General features: G+C 41.6%; 1 protein-coding gene across 1 annotated transcript in view; it reads right to left on the bottom strand.

The window, feature by feature from the left end:
* Nucleotides 1-25546, bottom strand: part of CNTNAP2 (contactin associated protein 2) — a 1342199-nt gene that overhangs the window by 380030 nt on the left and 936623 nt on the right. Inside the window, exon 14 of the mRNA XM_044920022.1 lies at nt 24352-24508. Coding sequence (XP_044775957.1) covers nt 24352-24508 — 157 coding nt within the window. The remainder of the gene's footprint in view (nt 1-24351; nt 24509-25546) is intronic.

Below are 25546 nucleotides of genomic sequence, written 5' to 3'. Positions count from 1 at the left end.
CAGTGTCAGATTGAAGAGAAAATTGTGATGTCACATGAACCAAACTTGCCATAGAAGCAGATAGATTACAGTGAACACACACTCACCTGGAAAACATTCAGAAAAGTGTGGCCAAAAAAAAAAAAAAAAAAAAAAAGACAATCATCAGGTTCTTAAGTAGACATGGTTACATTATCCAAGAACTTATATACATTATGGATAGCTGCCTCCGGCTGTCAAGCTCCAATCCAGTGTAATCACTTAAATCTTAAAACTATATATTCACTCAGGGAAGGGTGAGAGCTTTAAGCAGCACCAGTGAAGCAAAAAATGGTCCTGCCTTTAAATGTCTCTCATTTGTGGGGACATTCCATCACAGCTAATCATTTTATAGTAATTACTGAATCTTTAGTGTTACATTTGGACTCATTCAAAATATACTAATTACATTTTAATTCTATAATCAAAATAGGAGCAAACCTGGCAATTGAGCGAGTGAGAACTCTGGTGGAGAACTGACATGTTTGTGTGTCCACTGTCATTCATGAGGGGTTTGTTTATAAAGACACAGAGCTGTTTTCTGTCTGCTTGGCTCTCTGGGGAGAGACAGTCCCTTGGCCATGACAACTTTTTCTGTGAGTGTTGTCTAGAAACTTGTGTGTGTTATGAATAATATTTTATAGTGCTGGCAGGGGAGAAGGGAGGGCTATTTCCAGGAAAGCTACTGGGAATCCTGGTGGGAGGCAGATTTCTCACCCCTTACTGCTATTTTGTTTACCTCGCAAATTCCACACACTCGATCCCTATTTTACAAATAAGCCCATGGCCCCTGTTATCCCTTCCAGGGTCTCTCTCTTCCACTCATGAGACGCCTCATCACAAAGCCTTCCTCAAATTCTCCTCCCTGTCCCCTAGTCCAGTTCATGTTCCCAGGGCGACTGCTTCAGTCCCTCCCATTTTAATATCCTTTCAGCACCAAGCTGTGGGTGGACATGAGTGTATGTCAGGGAGGCCACATGCAGTTTCTTGACAGAAAATTACTGGTGAATTCCAGCTAATAATAACCTCAAAACCAACTCTGACAATGAAAAATTACTCTTTTACAATAGAAATGTAAGATAACTGAGAAGTTTCTCTTTTTTTATACTGGTTACTTCAAGTGTCATAACGAAGACCATTATTGGGACTTAGAAGGTATGATAATTTATTTGTTTCACAGATTTTTCTAAAAGATTTCCCCTCATGTTTAGAAACTCATGGTTAGCGAATCTGGTTTACAAGATCATACTGTACCCACAACTGCCCTGTGGGCTTGACTACGCCTTTTGTTTTCCTCTATCAGAAGCAATAACATCTGGATCACTACATATATTGGTAAATTTGGGTGTTAAATTGCTTCAAGAATCATTTTGAAAGCTCTCATCATCTTTGTTTTGAAATTTATAGCTTTGAAGGACACCAAGGGTGAGTCAAGTTAAACCAAATAACTCTCAGCCTCAGGTGGGAAAAGAAGGAAAACCTTTTAGAATGGTGTGCTTACCTTTCCTTGAAATCCACTGTGGGTGAGTGCGTGCATGCACGTGCGTGCACGTGTGTATGACTGGAAACGCACAGCTGCTTTTACTTTTGATCAGGATATGATGATATTTTGAAAGGTCCTTCGTTATTCATCTCAATGCATTTAAATACACCCTCTTATGTTTTGAGTTTCCCTGCTTGAACTACAGGCATGGGACCATAAAATTCTATGAGTAGTTGCTGGAGGATTTAGATAGATTTCATGACTGTTTTTTGTTTTTAATTTTTTATTGTTATGTTAATCCCCATATATTACATCATTAGTTTTTGATGTAGTGTTCTATGATTCATTGTTTGTGCATAACACCCAGTGCTCCATGCAGAACGTGCCCTCCTCAATACCCACCACCAGGCTGACCCATCCTCCCACCCCCCTCCCCTCTAGAACCCTCAGTTTGTTTTTCGGAGTCCATCATCTCTCATGGTTCATCTCCCCCTCCGATTCCCCCCCTTCATTCTTTCATGACTGTTTTTATCTCATAGGCTTAAAGTATATGGCTTTTTAGTTAAATGCAAGAAAATGCTATCTGCTTCCCCTCCTCTTTTTTGGTTCCTGATACATATTTAATTATATGATTATATTTTCTGTTAACATCTTACTGATTTCAAAATTTGTATGTCCTATGTGACGAAGAGTGGGTCGTTGTGCTTACATTTAACCAATGAATATTTAAGATAAATGAGCCTTTGGGCTAGGGAAATGGGAATGTGAATTGATGAAATTGACAGTGAACAGTGGAATGAAAGTTATGAGCCATAACTGGGATCATCAGGCAACCACCTTGGCTCCAAGATAGGCTCTATGCTCCCAGGCATTAACTCCCAGCTAGGCTGGGCATGGGGTCAGGCCAGACCCCAGACATGAGAGTCAAGGCTCTTGTGTTTCTTTTTAGCTGGAAAGTTAGAGACCTATAAGGCCCCAGGCTATCCGTGTTTGGTGAAAAGTGAACACAATCCTGGCATCTGACCAGATTCATACGAGACCTATTTTTTGAAAGGAGTATGTATTTTATAAATTGTACAAATTTAGAGCAGTCACTAAAAAAAGCCTCACCAAAACCCACAAACTCCACATTACCTTTCTTACCAATTAAAACTAGTCACATTTAAAGTTAGAAGGTCTGTTTTAAAATTCCCATGCTCTGGGTCTGTTTTTGTTTCTATGAGAAGGCTCTGTCTAAAGCATCCGTGCTCACCCCTGTGGCCCAGAACTGGGGCTTCTCTAGCATTTTGGTTGTTTTCATACGAATGCAGTGTAGATAAACTAAGTACCCTACTTTGTAGCAATAATTCTCACAGGGTCTGGAAGAAGACTAAAAACAGAAAGATATTTAATAAAAACCAGTAAGATGGTAGGAATATAAATGTGGTAGCTATTAAATATTACTTTAAAAATGTAAAACTAAATCATTCTGGCTAACTTCTAATTCAAATTTTAAGTGCTACCTCATTCCTTTTATCAACTGTAGGAGTTTGTTAGAATAGCTTGGATCCATTACATAATTACCTTCCTCTAATCTGTTATATATGTTTTAGATTTACCTACAGTGATTTTTTTTTTACATGAATATTTTCGAATTTTGATGAGGTCCAGTTTATTAATATATTCTTGATGGTCTGCTCTTTCTTCCCTGGATGTCAGGGTATCACCTCCATTTTCCTTTAATATTTTTAAAGTTTTATCTTTTTATACATTTAAATTTTCTTTTTTTTTTTTACATTGAGGTCTATAAATCTCTCTGAATATTTGAGGAGGAAGAATCGATTTTATTTTTCAAATATTTAAATATAATTAGTAGAACATCATTGATTTTTCCTTTCCCTATTAATTCCTCATGTTTCCTCTTAAAATGCCAAGTTCTTTTAGCTGTGGATCAGTTGCTAGACTTTCATCCTGTTTCGTCATCCATCTGTCTTGTTGCTCTACCCTGCATGCTTCAGTACAAGTCTGCTATCTGGTAGTAAAAGAATTCCCTCCATTTCTTCCTTTGATTTATGTGCATATTTTTATGAGTGGGGAAAGTCAGCCCTCACTTTAGAAAAAGACTTTTAACGCAGGACAAGAAGGAATGATAACAGTTCATAGTTCCCATCTCCACGGAACTGGTGTAAAAATAAAATGAATCTAGAGTCAGACAAGGGGTCAAAACCTAGCTACCAATTTCAAGCTGCAAGATGGAGAGAAAGAGAGTTGCCCCTGGTGAAACTCACCTGGGGCACCTGAGAAATGGGAACACTACTCCTACTTCAGAGGACTCTCATGAGGATTAACCACTGTAAAGTTCTAAGGCACCTGCTGCATTGTGGGGGCTTGTTAATGGTAATTACTTGTCATTATCATTAGTATTATACAGTATGATTTAAGAGCAATTAGGGTCTTTAACCCCAAATCCCTCTTATGTCATGATTACTGATGAAATACCAATCTCCAAGTCATAGGAAAAAAAAAACCTAAGAAGTCATTAACACCTCAGTGGGGTCTAGGAAATGAGAGTTTAATGTTGCTCTTCGGTACCACCCAGGGAATTCAAATACAAAGCTGTTGCTTTTATCCAGTGGACTCTGACATGATCTCAAACATGGGGGTCTGTTCTAGGAAGTAAGGCTCACTTCCTGAGTACTGAGTGCCCATGGCAGCATGGAAAGAAAAAGACAGCAGGGGCACCTACAAGAAGGCACCACAACACGGGAATAAGGCACCAGAATGGGTAGTCCGAGGGTTCAAATGACCAACAGCCTGAGGAAACATTCGCCTTCCAGCTAGGTTCCTTTGATTATATCATTTTTGACTCATGCAGTGTCGGCCACTAACAAGGATCTGAGTTTGTATTTATTGCTCATTATTGGTAAAACCATAGGGAACCCCCCCCTTTGGAAGGTGTCATGTTGGGTGGGTGTATATTGGAGGTGGGAAGCTGGGGGAAGGCAATTTAAAGATCTTTGTGAGAAAACATTAAGGGCCTGGAAATGTGAATAAGCAACACAAATTCTAAAGGGGGGCTGGTCACAGGATTCACAAAAAGACCAATATGGTTCTGTCCTCTGACTTTTCCCACAATCCAGACAAGATTGACCTGCCATGTCCTTCTTCTCTTAAGTTCAGCAGTGAGAGATCTAAGAATAAAGTCCTGGTGAAAAATGAGATGGGTGGGACTCAGTGTGATGGGGTGATGTGTGTGTGTTGGGGGTCTCTGGACCCCAGAGGGAACATGGACAGAGACGGCAGCAGGTTTCGCTCTACTTTTAGGTCTCCTTTGCCCGATGGCAATGGGTTTGATCTTATCCACAGCTACCAAAGCGTGTTTTAACTCATTCACCTGTTTGTTGCGCTGTGTTTTCTGTATCGAAGGAGCACAGGAACCTGCAGACCTCCATTTATGAGCTCCAGGGCACAGAGGGAAAGAAACAGGAAGTCAACCATTTGTTTCCTATGTTTAGTACCGTGTCCCTCAAATCAACGTTGGAGTGTCAGAAGTGCTTAACTGAATAGACCTATGCCAATTATCAAGGGGCAGAGTGTGCAGCGTTGTTGTTTTTATTTATTTTGTTTCAAGAAGATAGATTTAAAGAAAGAGGAGAAAAAGAAGAAACACCTATTTATCATAGCCTCAGAATGAGAGAGGGGAGAGAGAAATGAATACATGTAGTCATTTCATAGTTGAATGGAGCAAAACCAACTCCAGGAAACCTTCTCAACAGTACCTTTTATTATTCTATGTTGAGCTGTTAACTCTCTTTTGTATTCATATTCCAGGGTGCTGCAAACACGAAAGTTCACCATTATAATGTCTTACCCTCTTTTACAATCAGCCCCTTTTAGATTAAGCCATACCTGACTGACCAGTCTTTTAGCGATACCCACCCCACTCACCCTCGGGGTCAAGGTCCACTGGTTCTTAATAGGTGGATAAAAAAAAAAAACAACAAAAAAAACACCAAACAGGGCGCCTGGGTGGCTCAGTTGGTTAAGCGACTGCCTTCGGCCCAGGTCATGATCCTGGAGTCCCGGGATCGAGTCCCGCATCGGGCTCCCTGCTCGGCAGGGAGTCTGCTTCTCCCTCTGACCCTCCCCCCTCTCATGTGTGCTCTCTCTCTCTCTCAAATAAATGAATAAAATCTTAAAAAAAAAAAAAAAACACCAAACAGGTACAAAAATACAACCCACAAAAGAGATTGGATCTGTGTGCCCAGATATGTAAACTAACAGTCACATCTTTTTGTTTTATTTTGCTTTCCCTAAACTTCCTTTATAAATGAATTTATTATCAAGATCTGATGTGCTTAGATAAAAGTCCTTATGTTTAGCTATTTTAGAGCAATTATAAAAAATCAATATATGTTTTAAAGAGTACAAAGAAGGACTAGTTATTTAATTTATTTTAGAATTATTTTCTTAGCCACTCAAAAGCACACATTCAAATGAGCTTTTATTAGATTCAGGTGAAAAGGAGAGTTTTAGGAAGCTAAGTGAGGAATGAAAATAAGGGTGCAAATCAAGTGCTACGTTTCATCTAAGAGCCTGAGGTCCTGCATGCTACAATGCATACATGATTTCCAGATAAACATATCCATGACGAGTAGAGAGAGCAAATGTATAGAAGGTTTTTTTCTTTTTTTAAAGTTTTGAGCAAAAGGCTATTCTAAGATTTTTTTTCTAACACAGTAAATGAAAAATTATTCTAAAAGGAAGCTTTTTTTAAAATTGTAAATTACATGACCAGAATAGAAGAGCAAGAGCATACCAGAATTCACTGGGTGTTTATAAGGGCTCAAAAAGAAGCTAAAAATACCGAATTTAGTTGGTAACCTTGAATCGTATGTCACCATATATTCTCTCTCAACCTTGATTTAACACAATCTTGTAAACAATTTCAGTTATACAATTTCAACTCACAACTGACCAAAAGGCGGCTAAAATATAATTGTGAGCTGATGCAAATAAATACAGATTCCTAAATTCAGCCTGAGTATTTTCCAATAAAAGATTTATCCAAATCTTTTAAATACAAAGAATGACTTTACATCCAATTACTAACCAATGTAATTTCTAAACTATATGGCCAAAGACACAGCTAAATGTTCTACCAGAATCAGCTCTGAAATGTACCAAATAGAATAAGTCATTCTAAAAACCTCTGTATTTGTCTTTCAAATTTAAATGCAACAGGAGTGGGAAAAAATCTTTTGGAACAAGAGCAACAGTAGATCTGGGGAGTGACAAATTTACATGTATTTCTAGCAGTCAAGTATTTGGGGGAAGGTAGTGGACACACCGTGAATAGGATGTGATGCTTTTCATCTTCTGGGCTTCTTTACCTGCTGGCTATAAGAACGGGTTATATTCATAAACTTTGAGACGAGATGTATAGCCCTGCCATTTCTGGGGTAATGTGGGCTGTTCATGACTCCAGAGCTGGAGATGATATTTATATCTGCCATTTTCTTCTTTGCCCTCTTAGGTAGAAAGCCTTGAACTAGATGCTTCAGATCCCTCCTGAGTCTGAAAGTGTAACTTTTATGGTTTAATTCACTTCCTGCTCATCACCATATGCAGGCTTTCCATCTTTTAAGAGGATTTTGAAAACAGAGAGTTTGGTGACCTTTGATAACCAAAACTCTGTACCTTAGAGAGTCTTAGAAATAAGCAACACACCAATTAATTTCTGACTTTGGAGTGATAACGGAGTTCTACTGGTGCTGCTAGACCAGGGGAAGAAACCGGCTCTGACAGACCAAGAAACAACGGGAAAGGCCACACAACCTGTAGGTGGCCTAATTCAGTATTCTTTAATTATACACCCCAACCATTTCATACAAAGAATCACAAATTAACTGTTTAAAGCAATACCCTCTTGCATAAATACAGAGCATGCAAAACAGGCTCACGGGCTGAAAAACCACTGATTCGACTGGTTTAGGAAATTCTGTAAGAGGAAAATAGTGTAGGTCCCACAGAGAAAATCCTCCAGGCAGCATCAGTAACTCCCGAATCAGGAAAGAGCTTTTCTGCATTTAGTCTAACACTTCAAAGTTTATTGGTGAAACATAGCTTATTCTGCTCCATGAAATTCTGAAGATACTGCATGAGCGCAAAGAAATGACTTGGGTTTGGCAATTTATTTTGAAAGAACAATGATATTGGCCAATTCACTAGCCTATGCCTGCCAATTCTTTTGCACCTAGAAGCTGTTCGATTTATTCCACAATGTTTGAAATAGTATTTATTCCACTCTTCTAAGCCTTACAGTAAATCAAACTTCTTTTTAAACTTTATTGAGCTACTAATGTCCACAGTATTTCAAACACTCTAACCTGACCTTCAGAGGTTTCTCAGTATGACCTAGGTTGCTACTGCCAGTCATCCAGGTTGGATGTGACTAAGAGAGAGGTCTAGGGGCACCTGGGTGGCTCAGTTGGTTAAGCGTTGGACTTTGGCTCAGGTCATGATCTCAGAGTCCTGGGATCGAGTCCCACATTGGGCTCCATGCTCAGCGGGAGTCTGCTTCTCCCTCTGCCCCTCTCCCGGCTCATGCTCTCTCTCTCTTTCAAATAAATAAGTATAATCTTAAAAAAAAGAGAGAGAGACAGAGGTCCAGTGAATAGGTCAATAACCGGGAGAACAAAACATCGTCCATTTTCCTTGCTTAAAAAGTTATCTTCAGGAAGTGGAAATCTTAAAAAGATTTTCTGTATCAACCAAAAACTAAATCTAACAGGTACATCATATTTATGTTGGGAGGAGACTGTCTACCATTTCTAATATGCGCAGTTGTTTTATTGACTTACTATAGGAAATATTAAACCTTGAGAAATCTGCTGTGATTATATAGGAGCTGACTTTGGAGATGAATGCCAATTTAAATTGGTTTCTCTGGCATTTATTAGCAATTCAATTTTACTCTGTGTAATTAATTATGGGATTATAAATAATTCAAATTAGTGAGGGAATATAGTCTTCAGACATTTCCAAATCATCAAACTACTTCTACATATGTCAACTTATCTTGAGAGTCAAAAACTCCATTGGCTTATTACTTGAACTCGAACCAACAAAGTAGTTTAAAAACATTGTTTTCTTCATGGAGATTTCCCCTGTGTCCTCAGTTTTCCCTTATGAAGTCTTTCTTTTCCCCTTCTCATTTTTGGATACTTATCCTAAATGTTCACAAGATAAATTCTGGCACAAAGAATATAGAAAGTTTTCACGAACTACAATCTGTATGCCAGTCAATCAATCAGACTTTAATTTTAATTTGGAATGGTTGCAGTTATATGTAGATCACAGTGATTTAAAGTGTTCAACATATTAAAAGATGTTGGTTTTAATTTTCTTTGAATTTTGACTATTAGTAATATCTTTGGTGTACAAATATCGGTCCTTCAACAAACTCGAGTAAGGATATGCTAAGGGATTAAAAAGCATAAGTCAAACAGATTAGATCAACTCTGACAATTTTATAGACTGCTTTTCACATTTTGTTATGGAAGAAAGAAGACATTTTTGTTATAGTCCTATTATAATTTTATTAGGTTTTTAAGTCCTATTTTTTGAAATCTGTGGTTTTTTTTAAAGATTTTATTTTTTTTAAGTAATCGTTATACCCAACGTGGGGCTCGAACTCGTAACCCCGAGATCAAGAGTCATATGCTCCACTGACTGAGCCAGCCCCGTGCCCCATGAAATCTGTGGTTTTAATACTATGCTTCATGAAGCATGGAGGATTCATAGAAATCCTTACTGCCCATTGTTGAGGGTGATGGGTGAAGGATGCATATGGTTGGTGGAGCTCTTAACTGCTCCCTCCCTTTGCCTGGAGACACTTTTAATTTCTTTTCACATTGCACTTTTTTTTTTTTTAACTTTTAACTGGGATTTCATTTGAGCAAGTTACATCCAGCTCAAAGGACATTTGCATTTGATTTAAATTTCAAGTAGAGGATAATTAAATATATATTGGTTTTCACAATGTCACCATCCCTAATTTCTTCCAGGTACTATTTAACTTTATTTTCATTAAAATAAAATTAGCTCAATCTGAAAAGGCTACATAATGTATGATTCACTATATGACATTCCATAAAAGGCAAAACTATGGAGACTGTAAAAAAATTAATGGTTGGCAGGAGTTGGGGGGGAAAGAGGGATGAACAGGTGCAGCACAGAGGATTTTTAGGGCAGAGAAATTGCTCTGTGTGATCCTATAATGGTGGATACATGTCATTATGTATTTATCCAAACCCACAGAATGTATACCAAGAGTGACTCCTAATGTAGACTATGGGCTTTGGGTGAGAACAATGTGTCAGTGTAGTTTTGTCTGTTGTAACAAATGTGCCACCTGGTGGGGGATGTTGATAGTTGGGGAGGCTGTGTGTGTGTTGGGAGGGAGGGGGTAAATAGGGACTCTCTGTACCTTCCACTCCATTTTGCTGTGAACCTAAAACTGCCCTAAAAGATACAGTGTATTAAAAATAAAATTAATTTATTTGTAGTATTATATGAAGTATACATCTACACAATTAACTTCCTAGAATTTCTTCTGTTTTCCAAAATCTTGCCAATGAATGATGGGGATTGGCTGGAAATTCATGGTAGAATAAGACTTTGCCCTGCATCTCTAGAGAGGAAAGCCTGCTGCAGAGTTAATGGGAGGGTTTTGGTGACGTCTCTGGTGGCTTTACAGGGAACCTGGGTGATGGCTGCAACTGGTCACGGAGGACAGCTCCGCTGGTTAAAGAGGAGATTTGGTTTGGAGTCATCATGACCACGACTTAAGATTATAGGGAGACAAGGCTCCTGGGAATGGAAGTATGTTCTTCATGAGAAAAAAGAATGGACAGGGCAGGGAGATCACTGAGATATGAGGACATAGGAGGAAGATGTGAACAAAAGACACAAATCTGGTTTGTGCAGGAAAAGTCAGGTGACAGGGAAAGAAGCTCGGTCCTTCCCAGGTGGAAGTGATTAGGACACTGATTGGAAGCCACTTAAGCACTCCTCACGAGGAGGGGCTGCAGAGAAGGATCATGGCAAGAGCTTAAGCATTACTGGAGAAAACAGAGGCGTCAAATATATGTTTACACTCACTAAAATGATAATGTTGGCACTCTGATGAGAAATTGTCAATGCTATGCTACGCATCTTAATTTAATAACAGTTTCAAATTGAATGGTTCATTTATATTTCTTTTGCCTATTCTTTCTAGAAACTTTTTTGGGTCTCCCTATCAGTCCCAATTTCCACATGCATTCTGTTTCTTTCTGATTAGAGAGGCATTGACAACTGCCTCTGTTTACCTTGGTCACTGCTCTTCTGCACAGCCCAGCTCCCACCCACACTCCCCACAAGGATTCCTGGAGGACAGTGTAAGGCTGTGTTTCTTTCTTTCATCTTTTTCAAAGAGATATGGTAGTACCTCAATGCTTTCTCTGCTACATCCTCCCTATCTATTTTTAGCTCTTTGACCCATTGTACTCACTCCCCTTTCTCTCCACAGGAAATGTAGCATACTCCTTAAAATCTTGGGGGTCAGCATTAGGTCACCTCATTCATCCCATTCCCTACTTATTAACTGTGTGGTCCTGGGCAAGTTCCTCAACCTTTCTAAGCCTTGGTTTCCTTATTTACGAGTTTGACCTAAAGATGGTACCTGCTTGAGAGGGCTGTTGTGAGGATTCCATGAAGATCTGCAGATAAAGTGCTTTGAGCGGTGGTCAGCATTTGGGAAGACACCAATAAGTGCCTGTAGCCATCCACGCGGAAATGCATTGCTTTGGGAGCCAGCACTGCTGGATGCACGGTTCCTGGGGCTGGGCTTACAAAGGATCTCAAACCAGGTGGCTTAAAACAACAGAAATCTATTTTCCAACAGTTCTAGAGGCTAGAAATCCAAAATCATGGTGTCTCCAGGGTCTAGGGGAGGATGTCTCTCAAGGGTATAGGGGACGATCTGATCCATGCCATTCCCTTAAATTGCTGGCAATCCTTAGCATTCCTTGGCTTCTAGAGACATGGTTCCAATCTCCGCCTCCATCCTTACCTGGTGTTCCCCTTGTGTGTTTGTCTTCACATGGTATTCTCTTCTTTGTGCGTGTCTGTCTCTGTGTCTCTTCTCTTCTTCTGCTCGAGGACACCACTCACCAGCCTAATGACCTCATCTTAACTTGACAACATCTGTAAAGACCCTATGGCCAAATAAGGTCACATTCACAGGTACTGGGGTTAGGACCTCAACATATCTTTTTAGGGGACACAATTTATCCCATGACACAAGGGAGGGGACTCTTGCACTGAACAGTGGCCTGCTTTCCTTCCTTCCTTCCTCTTTTCCTCAGCTGTTCCTATACAGAATTCTTGTCAGATTCCCTGACCTCATTGTTCGTATTCTAGTTACCCAGTACCAGATACAACACTTCAGGTGTGGTAGAGCTGATGCTGTAGACTCCTGTGATCTGGATGCTTGACTGAGGGGATACCGAGAATACTTAATTTTGTTGTGTATTTTGCTGGCCACATCGGAACTGAGGCCTCACAGTGAGCTTGGGATAAATTCCAACAAGCTGATTTTGGCATCCTCTTTTTACTAACAACTCATAACCATCCCTCACGCCCCTTCAGCCTATTTTTCTTTCTTAATGCAGTCTTGAGGGAGTTAACCCTGATGAATACAGTCTGAAGTGCTCCTAGAATTGGAATGGATGAACACTCACAGGGAATACTGTGGATAGTTTGAGTGGCTTCTAGACTTTACAACCTGGACCAAACATCCAGGGGCAAACCAACGGTAGGACGGATCTGCTGTGGAAAATAATCCATCGCTAGAAAAAAATCCAAGCTGTCATGTGCATGTCATCATATTCCTTCCAGATTCCCGCCCGCCCCCCCCCCCCCCGCCCCGTGTCCCTGAAGAGTCCCTGAGGGGCCATCAGTATCTCTGTGGAAGATGCGGAGGCAGTCTGCACCCTTGAAGAGAAGGAGAGGGAAGCTTGGGCAGTGGTCCTTCAGATGCCCCGGCCTGACCCTGTGGAAGGCTGCCACGTCCTGTCAATGATGGATTTCTTCAAACACTGACTTTGAATTATATGCAGGGGTGGGCACAGGCCACAGGAAACCAGGGCGCATGTTCAGAAACGAGACGGCTGCTCTCAACAAGCCAGACTGCCTATTTCCCATCACTGCTCTTTTCTCCTTTACCACATTTCTTCATTTATTTTCCTTGGGTCTTCATTTGCTTTTCAATATTTGTAATTTGCATTGACATGTGTATTTAAAATGCAACAAGGATTGAATGTGATTATTGTAATGCTTTCTATTCTAGAAATAAACAGTATGGATAGTCTGCAATGGGGATAATTTGTATGTGGTTAATTGGGACCTGACAGGATCATTCTTAATCATTTTCTTGGGAGGGTTTTCTTTCTCTAGAAGGGGTTTACAAGTTCTCTTTGATTTGAAAACATTCAGTCTACAGCCCACCCCTGTGTCCTAGGGTTAGTTTGTATTCTCATCAAAGAGTCCCCCTTCCCTTGAACAATGTGGGGGTTAGAGGTGCTGGCCTCTCCCGTCCACTTCCCCTCACCCCCTGAAGCCACCCAGAGTCAAAAATCCACAAATGACTTTTGATTCCCTTAAACCTTTTTTTTTTTTTTTTTTTGATTCCCCTAAACCTTAACTACTAATAGCCTTACTGGTAACATACACAGTTCACTAACACATATTTTTTATGTTACAGGTATTATATATTCTTACACTAAAGGAAGCTAGAGAAAAGAAAATGTTATTAAGAAAATCACAAGGAAGAGAAAACACATTGACAGGACCGTACCGTATTTATGAAAAAAATCCACGTACAAATGGCCCTGTGCAGTTCAGGGCTGGCAGTCATCTTGCACTGTCACTCGTATGAGCAGACGGCACAATGGAAGCTCACTGTGTAATTGGTGAAATGAATGAATGGACAAACAACTCCAGAAAAATCTATTTTATAATCGACTATTGCATCAAGGCCCCTAGAAAACAGGATAGTTTCCATGCAATGAAGTAAGCTAACCAAAATATCCCCAAATAATAATAACAGGAAATAATACTGCTCATTATTTTTCCAGACCTTGTCCTAGCTATGAAACCTCACTGCTAATAGAGTTGGGGCTATCTGGATGATGCAGAGTTTAACAGGCTGTAAATAACAGATCAAGGCCAGATGCAGACAGGCCGCAATGCAGGCTAATGGCATCTGCCATCAAACGAGGTAATACAATCAGAAATCCGATAATGTCCCTAATGTCCCTCTTTTGAAACTAAGAAAATGGATAAAACCCTCATTATCCACTCATTTCTCTGCCTGTCAATTAAAATTAAAAAAAAAAAAAAAGAAGAAGAAGAAAGCAGGATCAGGTTTGTGAAATTAAAATGTTGAAGGGATCAAGAAGACATCTTAAATCTTTCAGCAGGAGGCACAGCATTAAAGCTGCCCGCCCACCCTGCGTTTCTCAGGACCAGCAGGGGGGTCCATCACAGCTGGTACATAGCAGGGTGCCAGACATGGCTGAATGACAGACGGGCTGGATACAGGAAGGTTTCTGAGCCGGAAAAATTCCTATCATCAGCGAGACAGTCATCCACTTGAAGGAGATCCAATCTCAGATAAGAACTGGCAACCAATCCTCCCTGGTCAAGAGAGCCATACATCCAAGGAAGACTGTGCATGTTCTCTACAAGGGCTCGATGCTCTTGCATCAGCAAGTGATGGATGGGCAGGGGAGTATGGTAGTGGCCATAAGATTACCTGTAAGGACATTCTTTTTAAGCTAGCTGCAAGGCTATTCTTCTGCCAGTCATCCTTGACTCTACGGCACTATGAGAGAGAAGATGTTTTTGCAGAGTGTTTTCAATGACACCAACCACAGCAAAAAATGAATCTGTAAGGTTTCTATTGCTGCCATAGCAAATTACCACAAACTAAGCGGCTTAAAACAGCAGAGATCTGTTATCTTTCACTTCTATAGACTAACATTGCAGCACAAGTCTGACTGGACTAAAATCCAGGTGTTGTCAGGGCTCCATTTCTTTCTGGAGCTTCTGTGGGACAATCCATTTCCTTGCCTTTTCCAGCATCCAGAGGATGCCCGTATTCTTGGCTCATGGACCCCCTCCTTCCTCTGCAAAGGTAACAATCTAGAGTCTCTCCAATCCTTCCTCCAACACCAGGAGGAAGGCGCATGTCCAAAGGGCCAGCAATGAGAAAGGATACACATTCTCAGAATGGCCATGGTGGAGAGTGAGGTTGAACTGACAGGGTAGGATGGGAGAGACTCTGAAAGGCTCGAAAATAGTAACTTGAAGGAGTTCAGATTTAATCCTGAAGGGGGAGCTCTTAAAGGTGTCTGAAGAGGATATCAGCAGGGCTCCTCTGAAGAATTGACAGTTGGGACAGAAACTGTTAGTTGTCTCCTGATGTTCATTTCCCCTTCATCATTGGCAAGCGAACTCTCATTTTTAGTGAGGCACATTCATGCCCAGTTAAAAGCTACATATCCCAGACATCTTGGCAGCTGTCGTCATGTAACTAAGTTCCAGCTAATGATTTGTACATGGAAGTTGTATGTAATGTCATTTTCAGAGGGAGAAATCACCCTTTCTTTATCCCCTTCTTACCTTCCACCTGGAATGTGAATGTGATGGCTGGAGCTCTAGAAGCCCTATTGGATCCTGAGGATGTTGTCAAACTCTAAGAATGTGAGTACAGATTGTTGGAAGGAGCATGGGCTTCTTTCCCCCCCAAAAAGAGAAATAAGGTTTCATCTTGCTTAAGGCTTATTTATTTTTTTATTATGTGCAGCTCAACTTAGCTGGAAATCAGTGGCTCTCAACCCTGGCTACACACTTGAAATCTTGGGAGTCTGCAGAATCCAGGATGGTCAGACCCGATTCTCAGAGATTCTGATTTAATTACTCTGAGGCAGGGCCTGATGATCAGTCATTCTGAATGTTTCCTAGGTGATTCTAATTTCTATGAAGCCAGACAGTGATAATCAGTTACCAAGTTGTAGGATGGGGGAGCATCACGCTCAGGAGTTATTTTGGAAGGTTGCCACAATAGTGTTCAGAGCTCAGGTTTAGAGGTGAGCTGTAGTGAGAGAGAAGCTATAGTGAAAGAGGGTCAGGTAACTGTGAAAGGCCCAGGAGAGGTGGCTGGCACGGTAAGGACAGTGTGACGGTGCGCTTCATGTGGAATGGGCTTGATCTTTCAGAGGGACACAGAGGAAACCAACAGACAAATGGGCTGTGTCACGTGGGGCATGCCCACGGCCCAGTTATGACGTGCTTCAAACCTGCTGGCTCAGCACTTTGCTGTAAACTGCATGACATGGCTCTCGATGTGATCCTTTTTTTCATGATCGATTCTTAGGGAGAATGCAATTTTTCCCCCCCAGAACATACAATAGACTTCTCTCTTTTTAAAGCATGTTGGGGAGAGGGGATGGAGAATGAGCTGTGTTTTCTCAGAAAGCTCTCTTGCATCATAGTTCTGTTTTTCTCAAGATGGCTAAATAATCCCTTCCGTTGGAGTCCATTTAGCATTCTGGTGGTGGGTTGTATTTATCTGGGGGACCTGCGGCACGCTCTGAACATCTGACAGGTTCACAGCTGATTAATCCCTCTTCCTTTCCTGTCATCAATATTATTTAGGGGCCGTGGTCAAACTATATTGACACTCCACTGACATCTTCTCTGGTGCCCAATTACCTTTCTGTCATGATACAATTCGCGAGGTAACAGAAGATTCTATGCCGTGCCAAGCAAGCTGGCACCAAAATATCCCTGAGACAGAATATAATATATCATTTTTATGCTTCCTCTGGAAACGAGGAGAGACATTTCCTTACCCCCATTAGCCAAGAGGTCTTTCAACCACACGGATGCTTTGCATCTTGAGCTCTCCAGCACCCACGTCCAGGAGCCTTGCTGATACTTCTATTTCACATCCCAGGGTGAATTCCTAATGAAAGAGCAGAAGCCCTTGCCTTCGGCTCTGAACCCTGACCCACATATTGAAAAGTAGTTACACTTCTAAACGGGTGCCGCTGCTAGACTTTCAAGGAATATCCTATTTAGATGCAACTTCACGGTGTGGGCAATTTGACCAGCAGACTTCACCGAGGAAGTAGAAAGACTAAAGTACAGGGGGCCGTGGGACCTGCCTGGAATCGCCTCTGGCACCACACGGATGCTGAGACACGCTGAAATCTGGGGCTAAACCGGTTTAAAATAGTTTCCTTTTTCTTTCTTCTTTGTGTGTGTGTGTGTTTTAAAGATTTTATTTATTTATTTGACAGAGAGAGACACAGTGAGAGAGAGAACACAAGCAGGGGGAGTGGGAGAGGGAGAAGCAGGCTTCCCGCGGAGCTGGGAGCCCGATGCGGGGCTCGATCCCAGGACCCTGAGATCATGACCTGAGTGGAAGGCAGATGCTTAACCTACTGAGGCGTCCCTCTTCTTTGTTTTTTTTTTTTAAGATTTTATTTATTAATTTGACAGAGAGAGAGAGAGCGAGAGCAGGAACACAAGCAGGGGGAGCGGGAGAGGGAGAAGCAGGCTTCCCGCCGAGCAGGGAGCCCGATGCGGGGCTCGATCCCAGGACCCCGGGATCATGACCTGAGCCGAAGGCAGACGCTTAACAACTGAGCCACCCAGGCGCCCCGAGGCGTCCCTATTCTTTGTTTTTTTAAACAAAGCTTAGCTTAATGAAGATGACCTTTGTTAGATTAAAAGGTCAGCTCCATTTATGTCTCTAAAAAGAAAATGTATTGATAACTATCCATTTTAATATTTCATTTTACACACACATGCTCACACATTTATTTGAATATTGGCTATTGTTTTGGTCAGTTTAGCACTCAGAAGAGTGTCACTCATGGCTGATACCCATACTACTCATAGGATCACACCCTCTAATAGGCAAGAATCAGACCCCCGAGTATTGAGATATGAAGGGAGTGTTGTCCCAAGCAGGATCCCAGAAGGATTAAAAGCACCAGCATGAGTTTTACAGAATTCAGATCCATGTGATAAAACACAGTATTCTGCATGTGGTTCAAAGGCTAATGGCCTGGATATTCTATGTCACTCTGCTAAATGGGAGAGAGACATCCTCCAGTCTTCCTAGAAACTCATTCCAATATTGGGGTTAGCAGAATCAAGAATGGAGATGCTTATGTTCTGTTATTAAAACCTATTCTGTCTGCTTTCTTAGGAGACTAGTATTTGTTGTTATGTAACAGGATGCCTGTGGGGGCCCTTACTTTTTCATTTTAGATTTTTAAAAAAGATCTATTTATTTACTTGAGAGAGAAGGGGGTGGGGAGGGACAGAAGGAGACGGAGAGAACATCAAGCCGACTTGCCACCAAGTGTGGAGCCTGACGTGGGGCTCGATCTCACGGCCCTGAGGTTATGACCTGAGCCAAAATCTAGAGTCGGACGCTTAAGCAACTGAGCTACCTAGGCACCCATCACTTTAGATTTTTAAGCTACTTCTAAAATTTTAATTTAACAGGTTAACTATGATCACACCAAAACATTCAAAGTGTAAGTAAGATATAGAAGGGGATAAAGACAAGACTAAGACCCCATATCCTTCGTCCACTGTGTTAACTATTATGAATGGTTTATTTTGTACGGTTTCCAGAACTTGCCTACACATGTATAAGGGTTATGGATGTCTACTCATTTTTTTATTTTTTATTTTTTTTTTTGTTTTTTTTGTTTTGTTTTTTTTTCTACTCATTTTTTTAAAAAACAGACTCATATCCTACATATTATTCTTCAACGTTCTTTTTACATTTTTACCTTGGTCATTTTTCTATGCTAGGGTTTGAGTGTCTACTCCCTTCCTTCCTTCAACAACCTAACATCAGTATAATTATCTAAAATTCTATTAATGGAAATTTCTGTTTGGGTTTCTTTTGTTTTGATTACTACAAAAAATGGAAAGTACAGTATCTACATTTGTCTGTATTTGTTCAAGAAAGGCAATGCCATATAGAAAAAAGCTCAAAGAATACGTGTTAAAATTTTACAGCCCTTTCCAAACTGCCATTAAAAGGTGGCTTCCTTGCCATGCTCTATATAGTGTGTATATTAAAAAAACTTTTTTTTTTTTTTTTTACATGCCTTGCTGTGTAATATCTAAGGATGAGTTTGGAGTTGGCCTGCCCTGGGTTTGAATCTTAGTTCTACCACTTACTAACTGTGTGACCTTGGGGAAGAAACTTAACCTCTCCTGAGGTGGAAAAAATAGTACCTTAATTGTAGGATCGATGTCATGTTTAAATGACATGATACATTCAAGCCCTTGAAACAATAATTAACATCCCTAAATATTCACTATTATGATTTGAACAGCATGGCAAATGAGAATGCACATAAATATTCCACTTTGAGTAAAAGTAAACATGTTTCATGGAAAAAATATTATTTAAAAAGATGAGGTGAAACTGTTTAGAAACCATGAAAAAATATGTAATGATTACTTTTCAAAATATTCCGAGTACTTCACAGCTGTTTGGTAATGGTAAGCTCACTGAATCAGACGTTTCTGGTTTTAAAACACTAAAGAGGTTCTCCGCTACCTATAAAAAGTTGGTTGTGGATTATTTCTGGCCCAGGAAGGAAAGACCTACAGACAAGCCAGTTCCATTCAGGGTGAGTGAAATGGGGCATACAAGTAGGCATGTGCCTGGCCTTCCTGAGACTGAGGTGGGAACTGCTCTCTAATTGTAACACATAGATTGTGCTGATGGCTTTTCATCTGGCTTAATACCCCCTCTGCATGTGCTCATCTCGGCCAGGACACAATCACCCAGAAATTCTACAAGTACAACGAGAGAAGGGTACTCAAGCAATGACTGGCACGCCTTCCCTGGTAATTCCATTTTTGGAACTGCTAATTTCAGATGTGATGATATAGCTCATTGAGTCAGGCTGCAAGAGACCAGGAATTACCCAGTGGTGGGCACTTAGCTGAGACCAGGGCTCACTTAATTAGGATTCTGGCATGGTAGGTGGGAATATTTACTATTGCTGCGAATAGTAAATCATAAATGTTAAATTACATTCAATCACAGAAATAACTGTGCAAAACTTCTCACAGCATAGATAATCAGGCAATCACTGAGATGGTTATAGTTCTCACAGGCCATTGCTGCTTTGCTGTGAGGCCTGCTTGCACCCTGAGCTACAGTCTCGATGATCCCAGCCCCATTTTTGTGCATTTTACTCCAGTAAATAAGAATAAATGCTTAATCTAAGTTTCAGAGGTTTTTTTTTTTTAAGAACATAAAACATGTTGTCTATTTGTTTAAACTTCAAAACTTAGAGATGGCTAGTTAAACAGTAATTCTTAAATCAATAAAAAGATAGAAACAATGTCAATAGTCTTCCTTGATCGTGATGTTATAGAAAAACACTGGACTGGAAGTTTGGAAACCTGGGTCTAGGTCTTCTCTCTGCTCCTCATTTCTAATATAATTTGTGGAAAGTAATTTACATTTTCCTGGGCCCCCATTTATGCAACTGTAATTTAAGAAATTGTTAACAATTTTTGCTAGGGTTCCATTCAACATTCCAATAGTAAAAATAATATGCTGACTGTAATTTTAAACATTCATTTACGACTGCACTTTACTGAATCTTTGCATGAACTGGGAAGGGCTATCTGTCTACGTTTTGTTGATATGAGAACTTAGAGAAGCCAGATGTGCTGACTTAGGTCACACAGACACAGGAAAGGGCATGAGAGAGCTTCAGCCTCAGTCCATTTTAATCAAATGATTCACAGTGATTGAGTTAAGATTACTGGAAAGAGTAACTTTCTTAGCTGGACACGGAGCCTGAAAAGGCATGAGCTTCAGTAGAACCTTTATTTGGACTTCCACACATCACAGCAAGTGCGGTTTCACATGTGTGGATTTCACTTGGATTTATACACGAGGTTTTCCTTTTCCTGAATCTCTTAGCTCTCCTCTGTGGCAGGACAAAAAGATCTGGATCCCCATGATCCTGGGAGCACACACTCTGGGTTGCCTGGCCAATGAACCAGCTGGGAAGCACTCCCCCTTCTAGTCAAGGAGGTTGCACCCAAAGCCAGCTTCCTACAGGGGCTGTGGCTTCTCCCTGTTCTGGGTGAAAAGAGGGCCTCAGACAATGCCTGTAAACAGCTGGTCCCTTCGCGCAGCCCACCTGGTGCCCTAAGAGTCTGACTTGCCTCCACCAACAAAGTTGCTCTCTTGCCCTACGGGAAGCCAGAGGAGCAAGGGGTTCCTTGGAACTAGACCCTTGCTGTGTTCAGTACAACAGCCTGGCTCCAGCATCTCTCCCTGAAGGTGGATGGGGTTGGGGGACCTACGCCTTCTCTTTTGATGATACCTGATGTAAGCCTCTCTAATAAAGACCATCCATAACCCTGCCTCGTGCTGTTGTAGACTTTGACTTGAGGTCTGCGGCTGGTCCAGAGCATGAAGGGACTCACTTTCCACAGTCTGTTTTCATTTCTAAGGATTCATTTGGAATCATGAAGACTTGCACTGAAAATTATATAATTAAGAATTGCAAAGAGCGGGGCACCTGGGTGGCTCAGTTGTTAAGCGTCTGCCTTCGGCTCAGGTCATGATCCCGGGTCCTGAGATCGAGCCCCGCATCGGGCTCCCTGCTCGGCGGGAAGCCTGCTTCTCCCTCTCCCACTCCCCCTGCTTGTGTTCCCTCTCTCGCTGCGTCTCTCTCTGTCAAATAAATAAATAAAATCTTAAAAAAAAAGGAATTGCAAAGAGCTATGTATCCCTTACTATACAACTTACAGAATGTTTTCATAATCTATATTCCATTTACTCTCACACAAGCCTGCCAATCAAGATTTATTTTTATTATACAGACAACAAGTCCAAATTTCAGAGTGGTTAAAAGCCTTCTTGAAAGTGGCAAATCTAGGCCATTTTTAAAGCATCCACAGAGCAGGTTCTTTGCCAGGGGCTGGTGAATTCAAAGACCAGCAAGACATCACCGAAAGCTCTCTTTCTTGTGCTAAATAGGGAAGATCATCTTAATAGCTATTTATTGTAAACATACTCATTACATTTTTAAGTTTGCTCAAAACATAGTGCCTCTATTAGGGGACATTAGACAAACTTGACAGAAGCTGAGCAAGGAGGGCGAGCGGTGAGGGTATCTTAGCTGCTACTCAGCCGGAAGGACACTACACACCAGCTGTGTCGGGGGCCCTGAGAAATTGTGAACAGTTATGATCCTATCACGTCTTGCCAGACTGGCGTGTCTGTGAGTGCCACTGAATAGGTCTGTCTGTGACGAGTCTTCTCATCTGTGATCTGAATTCAGGTATGTTCTCGGAAGTGATTGCAGATGCAAATACAGTTCTCTGAAATCTCTATTTCTTGTCAGTAATCCCCTTCATGGGGCCCCTCTGGATTTAGACATGATGTTATGCTGGCACCTCCAACCTAATACTTTCAAAGCTGAACTCATCATCTGCTTGCTCAGAGCTTTATTCCTTGGCCTGATGCACGGCTTCGCTTCCCCTCCATTTCCAGGTGCCCAAGGGGGAGCCTACCCAGACTCCTCCCTTTCTTCTCATATAGGCCTAACTCTCAAGCCCTGATGATATCACTTCCCAAACATCTCATACATTTTCCTCCTTCTTTGTGGATGCCTTCATTCACCTTAAGCCTTTGATGCCTTTCAAGGACTGTTCTGACATCCTCCTCCTCCTCTCCTGCCTCCTCCATCACGCCTCCTCCCCGGGCTCATGGCTGATAAATCCAAACTCCCACCACCCTCGGAAAAGAATGGAAGCTCCAGTGTTGCCACACACTGAGCGTTACTGTGGTTCCTCTCTTCTCTGCATCGCATTCCGAATCTACTGCACAGATGCCTCCCCAAACTGCCCGAGCCGTATCCTGCTTCTCCAAGATGAGAGTGCGCCCAGGAAACTCTTCTCTTCCGAGCAACATTTTTCCTGTGAGGACCTTACTCAACCTTCCCTCTACTCCCGCAGTTAGACTTAAATCTTCTTCTGCTGGTTTTGTTGTATCCTGGAATGCCTTCACCAGAGCACTGCTTGTATCATGCTATTTCTGGGGGTTTTGTCCTCCAACTAGTTTTTGAGTTCTCTCAGGACAAAGTGCATGTTCTGTTTATCCCTAGCACTGACCACGATGTCTGACAAAAATGAATTTCACTTAGATGCATGCACTAGTTTTCCTTTCCCTGAATACTCAACTGTCCTCTGTGGTAGGACCAACATTCTGCATTGCTAGACAATGAGCCATCTGGGACAGTGCTCCCTTGTCTCCTACTTGGAGAGAATGCACTCAAAGTCAGCTTTTCGAAGGGACTGGGAGTCCAACGTTGACGAGACAAATGAATCTGAGTCTATGGAACTTGCTTAAGGACATGCAGCCAGTAAAAAGTGACAACAAGAACATAAATCAAGGCAGGGATTCTTGTTCTTGTCATTCACTGTTTTTTCCTTCGTACCCAGAAGAGCCGTTGGCACATAAGATTCAATCAGTACCTGTTGAGTTAATGAGTGACTGAATGAATGAATGAAAAGTTAACTTCAGATTCCTGCCTTTGGCTTCCATTCTCCTGATTTCCAATCTTGGTGGAGTGTGTGAATATGTGTGTAGAGACATCTTTTGAACAAAGAAAATTAAAAACAGAATATCATGATTTTCTCTTTATACTAAATCGCAATTAAAGAATAATGGTAGCTATTTCCACACGCACGCACATTTATGCACGATTCCAAAACATTGAAATATACAGGCTTGGTAATTCATTTCATTTACTAAAAGAAAAATGGCTTTTGGAAAAGAGGTAGACACCCGACCTGGAAATCATAGAACTTTATATTCAGAATTAGTTTTCAGTTAACTGGTAGAATGAACTTGTCAACTGTCCTTCTAAATAGTGTGAAACAGAGGCAGACCTAAGGAGGGGAGCACGGAGGGGCCCCTCCACGTTTCTGACATTGTGAGAAGCAAGTGCAGGATGGGTGCTCCTGGGGAGAGCCCTACTTAGGTTTATAGTCTTCCACCGAGACTTCTGGGGACTCTCTTTTTCACGCTGAATGACAGCTGATTTTATCTTTATCTCTTACTGACACAGACCCAGTCATTCACTGGGAAGCAGAACAAAAGCCAGCAGAGGGATGAAAGAAAGCCGAAACAGATCTTTCTTGAACTGATCTGTATCGGAGTTCTAAACAGTTCCGGGCAGGAAGGAAAAGGAGATCTGCGAGCCCTGTTGCTGAAGATAGAGCAAAGAACGACTTTTTCCTGTCCCTTCCCTCCCCTCTCCTTTTTTCTTGTGCAGCTACTCAAAGCAAACATGGCAGAAAGTGGAAGCGTCCTGGAAGGAGACTGTTTACCACGGGCGCTCCCCCATCCCTGCGCGTGGGCTCCCTGCCCACGGCCATTCCCTCTACTGTTACAAAGCACATTTCAGAGTGTAAGTCACCTTCTGCTCCATGGCTCATTATTCTTCTCTTGGAATAAAACAGGAACACATCAATTATGTGTCCGTTTATTTCTGAGTGCACAGCCTCGTAACACTGACCTCTCTCTGCTTTTGTATTTTTCAGTGCGTTCCTGACATTTGTCACTGGGGTTAGCTCCCAAACACCACTCACCCATTCTCTTATTATTTCAGTAATTTTCAAATGTTCTCTTCTACCGAATTAGTCTGACCTAAAGGCACCCTGGGAGGGGAGCTTGCACTCACCACTGCTTGTAATCCGCGTCACAGTTACAGTAGTACTTGGGGTCCGTGCAGTTCCGCTCGATGCCGCAGGCGCACTTCTGAATTCCGGGCCCCGAGCCGCCCCAGTAGTAGTGCTTCTCGTTGGCTTTGCCGACCCACCAGGTGTAAGGGCTTCCATCTAGGAGAAAGGGGAAAGACACAGTGAGGGAGACGAGGCTTGACCGCGCTGACATCCGTACACCCCTGTCCCCAGAGGCAGCATTGCGCCCTGGTAGGCTGAACATCACTTTACCCTCTTACAGGTAAATGTATTTCAATCACAGGGATATTTAATAAAAAATACAACAGGGAATGGTAAGCGCAAGTTCTCTCACCAGGATAGGCACCTCTTTTCCTGAAAGAAGTTTCAACATTCAAGCGTCAGTAACTTAGGTGTCCACTCAGTAGAGAGGCTGGCCAGTTGGGGACATCCATGATGAAGGCATATAGACAGTGCACTGATCCTGTGAATTACCACTAAGCTCATGACTAGCTGTGCTTTTCTGAGAAGTGGTAGCCAGGGGGATCATAGACTATCAGAGCCAAACGACCTTCATTGTGTCATAGTCTGATCTCCTTATTTTACAGGTAAGGAAACTGAGGTCTAGAAAGCTGAAGGGATTCTCTCAATCACATTGCAGATTTGTTCCCAAACCAGGAGTTCGACACTGTATCTCCTAAGACATTGTACGATGCTCTTATACCACACATGTGCCCCTATTATTTGGCCTAATATTCACTCAGGTATTCACTCATTCATCCAATCATCAAACATCACTTGAGTTTCCACTGCATGTCAAACATGATAAAATCTTCACATGTAAGGCTAGAATTCCATTCTAAGAACTCACCCACCCTTTTGGGACGCTAGGTAGACACTTGTCCCAGGGTCTGTGCAAGTGTTCAGAAATAAAAATGAGGCAAGAGCCATACTGGAGTTGCATGAAGACTGCTGCAGTATTGTCTGAGATACGCCGATAGTTTTTTTTTAAGGTAGATTATTTATTTATTTTTATTATTGAAGTATAGTTGGCATACGATGTTATATTAGTTTCAGGTGTACAACATAGCGATTCGACAATTCTATACATTACTCAGTGCTCATCATGGTAAGTGCAGCGCCCATCTGTCACCATGCAACATTACTACAATATTATTAACTGTATTTCCTCTGCTG

This window comes from Neomonachus schauinslandi, chromosome 12 (genome assembly GCF_002201575.2).
Source record: "Neomonachus schauinslandi chromosome 12, ASM220157v2, whole genome shotgun sequence".
Lineage (NCBI taxonomy): Eukaryota > Metazoa > Chordata > Mammalia > Carnivora > Phocidae > Neomonachus > Neomonachus schauinslandi.
The sequence above is the reverse complement of the archived record's forward strand: the minus strand, read 5'-3'. Positions and strand labels throughout refer to the sequence as shown.